Source organism: Bacillus rossius, chromosome 8 (assembly GCF_032445375.1).
Source record: "Bacillus rossius redtenbacheri isolate Brsri chromosome 8, Brsri_v3, whole genome shotgun sequence".
In the NCBI taxonomy this organism is placed as follows: Eukaryota; Metazoa; Arthropoda; class Insecta; order Phasmatodea; family Bacillidae; genus Bacillus; species Bacillus rossius.
Genome location: NC_086336.1, coordinates 51,244,240 through 51,252,523, shown reverse-complemented (window position 1 = coordinate 51,252,523; position 8,284 = coordinate 51,244,240). Strand labels below are relative to the sequence as shown.

General features: G+C 39.7%; 1 protein-coding gene across 2 annotated transcripts in view; it reads right to left on the bottom strand.

Moving 5' to 3' along the window:
- Positions 1 to 313: 313 nt before the first annotated feature.
- The window catches only part of LOC134534914 (forkhead box protein L2-like), a 128,380-nt gene continuing 120,409 nt past the window's right edge, over positions 314 to 8,284 (bottom strand). For both annotated transcript variants that reach the window (XM_063373606.1, XM_063373607.1), the window contains 2 exons: positions 7,610 to 7,714; positions 314 to 3,226 (listed from right to left, as the gene is read on the bottom strand). In XM_063373606.1, the coding sequence (XP_063229676.1) occupies positions 3,114 to 3,226; positions 7,610 to 7,714 (218 nt within the window). In that variant the 3' untranslated portion in view covers positions 314 to 3,113. The remainder of the gene's footprint in view (positions 3,227 to 7,609; positions 7,715 to 8,284) is intronic.

Here is an 8,284-nt window from a genome sequence, read left to right as displayed (position 1 = left end):
CGAAATGAATCCGCGAATTTTGCATGTCTCTATAGAATTGGATTTGAAATCATGCGCAAAAAAAAAAACACAAAATATAAATGATCTAGGCGGGCACCCCGTTAAGAGACGGGATGTAAATGACGCTCTCTTGCAGCTTAACAGCTAGCTACCCAGCTTCCCCTGATGCATCACCGTGTCGCGGGGAGATTAACCATCTCCATTTCGACTTTCTTCCGCAGCCGAACAACTTGGCTCGCCCCCAGTAGAGACGCGCGGCTAATGCGTCCGGGAGCGGAGTGAGGAGATGGTGAAATTAAAACGCCCTTACATCATTTCCTCAGGGGAGAGAAAAAAAAAATGTTTGTTTAATAAATACCGTAGACCTTGTTTTATCAATCTAGTTAACAAAAAAAACACTCATCGCAGAAATATACACAATAAAGCAACAATAAAACACAAGAACGTAAACCACAATCAGCTTTTCTAAAAATAAAAAAAAGTCACTAATCCGTTTTTTTTTTCTTCTTCATTTGAGTGCGTGAAACGGCACATCTGGACATCTTGCAAACAGCACAGGCGCAGAATAAAGAAAAAAACAAGTCTCTGACTGACAGTTGGTATTTCTTCTCATGTCCCGCACAGATCACAATTTGTTGTGTCCAAGAGTATTCTGTTTATAAGCATACCACTATAACAGGTTTCGAGGTGGCAACTAAAATAAAATTTACTTGAAAAAAGTAATTCAGAAAATACATCCACTTCATTTACTACAGGGGAAATGTTTTTTCTTCTAAAATAACCCTCCTTTTTTGTTTCGTATCTTCTGTACTCTCATGATGAAATGTACAACCCATAAAGAGAATATAGAGGAAGAGTGCCGATTAAACTGCGCATTAGCTCAACGTATCTTGTGACATGTTGGCTTGTTCGTGCATATGCCAACACACAATTATCATGTGTAAATAAGATTTCAGTAAGGGAAACATTTTGTGCTATGTATTCGTGACATCTCGTATTTTGAAAAATTGACAGCAGAAAAATAAGTGTTCATGTTGTTTATGCGTTTGTTATCACAGTAAATTCAACATGCCTACATCAAAAGTGCCTTAAAACAACTTTTTTTTATCTTGAATTTGCGTTTCGTGGTGAAAAAAGAATTAAAAAAAAAAAAGCAGGATTCACGAACTGGGCTAATCTAAGAAAACTGGACAATTTAACATAAAGTTTCCTACATTCGCGTGATAAGTGTGTTGGCGATATGCGTAGTACATACAATCACCCTACCTCTACGGTCACTTCATGGTCCAGCCGGAGTGACGCGGCAATGACTCTTTCTTCCTTCTTTGCCCAATTTTACCAACACTGTGTTGGATAATCCTTAAGAGTCTAACTTCTGTTCTGTTTGATGGGGTTTGGTTTTATCTAACATATTTTAGAATTTGCAAGGACCTATATTATATAAACCTGATTTATGGTGTTCAAAAAGAAAAGAAAAAGAATTTACAAACATATTTTATAATATTGGAATTGTAAGGCACAAAAACTTTTGTAAATAATTTTTTTTTAATAAGTAGGTACATAAAACTGCTAATAATAGTTGTATTTTTTTACATTGGCAGTTATTATTTATAAAAATGACTATTAAAAACTTGAATTTTTAATAACAGTTATGATGATATTACAATTGTAGTATTTATTAGAAAGATGACTTGCCTTGTGTTTCTGCGCAGATTTTTAAATTTTTTTTTACGTTGCACTTTTTATACCAGTCTGTAAATATGCCTTGCAAATAGTCGATGTAAAAATGGAAGGGGGCCCCCTCCCCCCAGCAAGAATGTGTCCAGAAGCAAAACTGCTCTCCTTGACTGAGCGTCGACAGTGTTGGTAAGCCTGGGACCTCCACTCGTAGAAGCGCACACATCCTTTCGTACACGCCCGAGTTCTTGTCTTTGTGTGACTTCACCTCTTGGGTGAGTCCCTACTGTGCCTGCAAACAGCTGCCTCAATAGTCACGGGGACATTAACATCTTGCTGCGTTTTTAATGCCTTAAGTATCTTTTTTTTTATAACTCTCTTGATACCTTTATGTCTCGCTTTTAAGGGAGTAGTATCCTGCATTATTTGGGTTATAGTATTTCGGGTTTTTTCACATTATTTTAGATGAATTCATAATATAACCATATTTAGTTTATTTTTTTAACAATTCCTTGTTTAACAGTTTTTATGAACTTAAAAGCAAAATTGTATGTCTATCGCAGCATGAACAGTGGCGTACGGTCTTGGATTAACCGTTCTTTATTTTTAGTATATGATTAATGAAATAAATAAAAAATTAGGTTCCCCCAAAAACATAGAAACATTGAGGTTTTTCAGAGTTGGGAAAAATCTAATTTTTAATTTATTTAATGAACTATGTACTAAAAAAAAGAAAAGAGAGTTTTAAGACGAACGGTTGATCCACGAGTTAGTTAATGCTTCCAACACGTTCTACGATTGACGTAAAACTTTGCTTTTTTAAGTTCAAACAAAAACCATATCAATGAGGACTAGTATAGTAGAGAACACCTTTTAAAAACAATTACGCATGGTTATATTTATAAATTTATAAAACATCGTGTGCACAAACTGGAAATATCACCAGCAAAATAATTTAGGGAACTACTCCCTGACTATGAAAGGGAACGCGGTGGTTCCTCGAAGGCGAGTAGGAAAGGACTGGTGCGCGTGCGTGGTCGGCTGGGGGAAGCCTACAACTCACATAGTTTCGGTTCCCTACCACGTTCGTACAACTTCGGATTTCTCTCAAAAATTGAAAATTAAAAAAAAATCGAAGGGCTAGGTTAGGTTAGGTCAGTCACAACATGCTTGTTTCCATTGGAAACTTATGATTTAGCGGCTGAAGTGGCGTTACGCGTTAGTACCAAAACCGCAAAACTTCTGAAATCTTCGGAAATTCTCGCAGGGAACCGAAACTACATGAGTTGTAGGCTTCCCGGTCGGCTGGCGGCATTGGGCGCGGGGGTGGGGGGAGGGGCGCCCCCCCTTCTCGCGCACGCGCGGTGAGATCATCGGTGGACGCGCGGGCGCGTCTCTTCGGCAGGCGGCAGGCGTGCCAACCCCCCGCGGGCTGCTCACATGAAGCACTTGCCCCTGGTGGAGTTGGCGAGCGTGAAGTCAACCCCGGGGAAGGAGTTCGTGGTCGTCCCGTTGGCAGGCGTGGCCGCCTCCTCCTTCATGCCCATCACTGCCGCAAACACACAGGGTCTCCACAGTTAGTACTTTCGTACTAGATCTAGTACTTTTATAACATTTTTTTTAGTGGTCTAGTACAGATCTAGTACATTTTTTCTTATATATAATAATCAGAGCCACGGAAATTTCGCGGATTCATTTAGTCGCAAGCTAGAATGCAAACCTCCACACTGTCGCACTGTGTTCATGATTGGCACGCAGTTGTTTGGACACGCCCGTCTACGACCGTGAGCCAACGATGTCCAGCTAGGAGAGAAGTAAGCGAATCAGGTAGTGCCAAATAACAAGGATAAAAATGTTCTCGCTAAGAAATCAACCAATGGGAAAGTAAACATGGGTCGAGCACACCTACAACTTTGAATTCTATCCTGAGGCCAGAGGAATCCGCGTAATTTCCGGGACTGTAATAATAATATTATTGTAACTCCAATATGTTTTATTATTAAGCGTAATTATTTAAAAAAAAAACTATGGTATGTATGTGTGTGTGGTATGATATTTAAGTTCGAGCATTGCAATGTCATAATAACTTCCTAAATTGTTAAAAACCATAACAAATTATAATTTAGTACTTTTTTTTTCTAATCTAGTAATTTTTTCTCGCCTAAGTTGGTACGAAGTATTTTTTCCTTGTGGACACCCTGCAAACACACACACACACACACGCTGCCTGCAACCACGTCTGGAAACAGAGCTGGAGGGGTGTGTTGTTGGACGGGAAAAGGCTCACAGTTGGGCAGATAACCTCAGATGTGTTTTAAATTATGTCACGCTATCAAAGTTCGTTTTTTGGTCTGAACCGTCTCAAACGTTTCAATTTAAATCTATTTTTTAAATTAAATTTTTTTTATAATTCATATGCATTTTTAAAACTTTTTTTTAACATCTATAAATTTAATTAAAATTATACCAGTTACAAAAAAAATAGTGATTTTTAAAAGTGATTTACAAATACAAATAAATCTAATGCAAAAAAATTCACGCTGCAAATATTAATATGGAGCAGTATAGGGCTATATAAGCAAAAATGTTTTTTTTTAAGCCTGTATTCCGAATCATTATTTTTTAAACAGTCCCCGTGTTTAGCCTTAAACTTATGTAGTAGGCAATAGCACGTAAGTATAACGATGGATCCCGAATTAGTAAAAAAAAGGTCGCGTGTTTCAATCTATATTTTAAGTAGTTTGCCCCAAAAAAATTTCATTTTATTTAGGGAATGTTATAATCAGACGATTGTTTCTCTCCCTTGAATCCGTCACGGCTCATAACGAAAACGAAAGTTGAAACATATATATAAAAATTATTCTTTAAATTTCTTCCCATTACTGTGATTAACCTTTGAAGTTGGAGGTAAAAAAACTTTTATATTGCAATTCATGGGCGAAAATCTATAGGATTTCCCGCGGGAAGGGGAGGGGGAATACCATCTATCATCCCCATTTCTCAGTCACGATTTCGCATGCGTTCCCCCTTCAATTCCGGAAAGTATTTACATATCTGGATAATGTTTAATTGAACAAAATTCTACAATCATTATAATATTTTCTGGTGTCGTAGAAATCATTTAATTGCAATAATAATTGGCAGTAACAACACGTCGCTAAATTTAAGGGGAATAAGGGCGCTACCCTCAATTATTTCAATTAAATCATTTTACAACAGCGAAAAATATTGCGGTGGTTGTAAAATGTTGTTCAATTAAACCTTATCCAGACTTTCAGTTCAATACATTCTTAATTGTGTATGCATAGTCAGAGTTTTTCAGCTCCAACTTCAAAAGGGAATAAGTTACGTGTTGGGACGCAGTTTTGACCGTAAGTCGTATATCGTCGGCTGATCTGCTATCTAAAGCTCCTAAGTCTAATGCACAAGTTTTTACAGGAGAGGCAAAAAAAATAAACATTTTGTTTTGGGATATAACGGAAAATACGGATATGCTGTGATAAATAAAAAAAGTCAAAATAAAGTGATATATAATTATAAATAAAAAAATCATAGCATAAATGATGTATTAATATTTTAAGACATAGAAGGTATTGATTTCGTAATACGAGAGTTCAGAGACATATGAGGTTTCAATTAAGTCCGATAGATGTCCATGTATGTATTCATAATTCGACTTTGAAGGTTTTACAGGCCTGTGTCAGCCATTTTTGAACCAGTCACCTAAAACACCAAAGTCTCAAAATTCAAACTTAGGAGGTTTTGATATTGTAAGCCGACGATATATTTATTCAACTTATTATTTCATGAGTAACCTGTAGCCGAATTTTGCTGGTAGAATTCTGACTCACTCTTTATACGGAATGAGCACGAGCACCATTCTTTACCGTGGACTGCCCTAGCTGAGAGAGCACATTAATTTTACCTTGTCCAATGGCAGCAAAGCTATCTAAACTGCTGTGTCACCTGCCCGGACGAGCCAGGACAATGCCCATTTGCGTAACGCACGTAGGGATAGAAGTATAAACATGAACAGCTATTGAGTGTATGCTGACATGTGTGCAAGAGTTCCAGGAAAAATAAATATCGCAACATTACGAGAACACGAGAACTAACACGAGAACTTAAACTTATGTTGGCATATTATCCTTCCAAGGATTTCTTTTTTCGCTAACGGGGAAAATTTTGATCAATTCGTAATATCGACGTTCTTTTTTTTTTATGTGATCGAATTTATTACGAGTACTACGTGTGAATCATTAGATGAGATTTTGAATTTATAATTTATCCATGTTTAGTGTTTGTATTCACTTACGTACATGCCCACTCTAAATATGTCTTAATTACAATTAATAGGCTAAAGTTTTTGTGGGATCAAGACTACTGAATTGAAATACTTATATACGGCGTCAAGTTACAACTGACATCAAGGCTCGGTCTCTCACGCCATCTCGATTTCCCCCCCCCCCCCCCCCCCTTTATTGTCATTATTTCCATTAAAGGGCTATTTCTACAATGTTAACACGATACCTCTCTTGCATCTGTTGTTCTGTCACGAATATGGTCAACGCACATTCTGTAAGTGTAATATACCTAGCTAATGGGTGTAAAACGTCACGCAAGGGATAATAATAATTACGACATTTACGCGACTTAATACTAGGGGCAGGCACTTTTCGCGAAAGATCTGAACGCGTATTAGTATGCAACAAGGCATACCCGCGCCGGCGGTTTCTTCCTTGTGATTGGCGGCCGTCTGCGAGAGAGTTACTGCATTATTTGACCGAGCCACTCAGGACGCGTTTGCTTCCGCACCGAATCACTGTGACTGGTGCAGTAACATTCGACATGTAGCTGGAAGAAACTCGACCAACAATGAAATACAGTCGATGCTACAGTGTTTTAACTTTCAGTAAGTCTCGAAATCTTTTCGCGAAATATGCATGGCACTCCTTATTACTAGTGACAGGAAAAACTCGCGGAATAATTTCGCGACAGGCTAAAATTCAAATATCTATAGATATCTGGGCGATCGTTCGGTTGTTTGGCTCATGGATGGTTTACCTGGAGGACTATGGGCCAACGAGAGAATCAGCCAGGGAAGTATCCAATCACGAGAGACCCAGTTGAGCTGTCTCACAAGCCAGCAGCCGATGGCCCGGTGTCATTCGCTTGACCATGCATAGGACGATTGAGTTTATCCTAGAGGTAATCGAAACTGCAAAATTTCCCGGTTCCTAGTCACGTGCGACCTGGAGAGAAGGTGAAATGTTCCAGCAGCCTATGAACAAAAATAAATCCGACTTGTTTTATGCTTAAGTTTGTGAGGTCTAGCTTGGCATCAGGAATAATGCAAATTTCAGTGCTCTCTGCAATCCCCCCCCCCCCCCCAATTGAACCTAATTATTAGAGGCCTGCCTAACTCGCGTTTATTTTATGGAACCAGAATTAACTGCACACGCTTGTACCCAAATAATTTGGTGTCTATATTCCATTGGCTGCTGCCCCATTTTACCTTCCAGCTGGGGTTGCATGTTATTTGGTCATTTGAATTTTGGGAATTTTAGTTAGATATTAGTAGAGACCGGAAAAATTCGCGAATAAATTTCGCGATAGGCTAAAATACAAATAGTTATACCTCAGTGCTGCCTCTGCTATTGGCTCACAACTCACCTGGATGACTCTGGGCCAATGAGAAACGCCCAACAAAAGCTTTATCGAATCACAGGCTGCTACGTTGGGACGTCTCACAAGACAGCAGCCAATGAGTGGGTGACATCTGACCGAGTGTACATAGAACTATTGAGTTCATCCTGCAGGTCATTGAACCCGCGAATTTTTCCGGTCCCTGGTCATCATAGAGCGCGGTTCACAGAGAGAGAGAGAGAGAGAGAGAGAGAGAGAGAGAGAGAGAGAGAGAGAGAGCACTCACTGTCGGGCCAGTAGGAGTAGCGCATGGCCTCCGCGGCGGAGTCGTGTCGCCGGCTGCAGGGCGAGAAGCTGGACACGAACCCGGTGCTGCTGCTGGTCGTCACACCTGCGCACGTCACAGCGCACGTCACAGCCCACGTCACAAGCCACGCCCGCAGGCCACTGCACGGCAGCGGGAAGCCTAAGATGTACATCAAGTTCTGTCCCTGCCCGAACACGCCCGAATATTCACCTTCGGCCAACCTCAGGTTCATTTATATACATATATTTATATTTCTCTGTTTATTTTAATGTAGCTATACTAACCTAACCAACCGTCCATAGTGTTTTAAAGTGTTTTAATGTAGCTAACCTAACCGACCACTTTTAATATTTGAATTCATTTTTCCTGCGTAAAAATAAAACAAATCCCGAGGTTGGCCGAAGGTGAATATTCGGGCGTGTTCGGGCAGGGACAGAACTTGATGTACATCTTAGGCTTCTCGCACGGCAGCGGGTGGCGACCAGAGATCAGGGAAATACACAGACAGGGAAATATGCAGATTGAGAGTACGAGGGAGGGCGAAGCCAGGAGGGGAGGGGGAATATCAGTTTACCACACGTACCAATATGGCGGCCGTTAGTTTACAAATGTAGCAGCCCTAACTGTATTTGAGGTTAAATTGGTGAAATACGT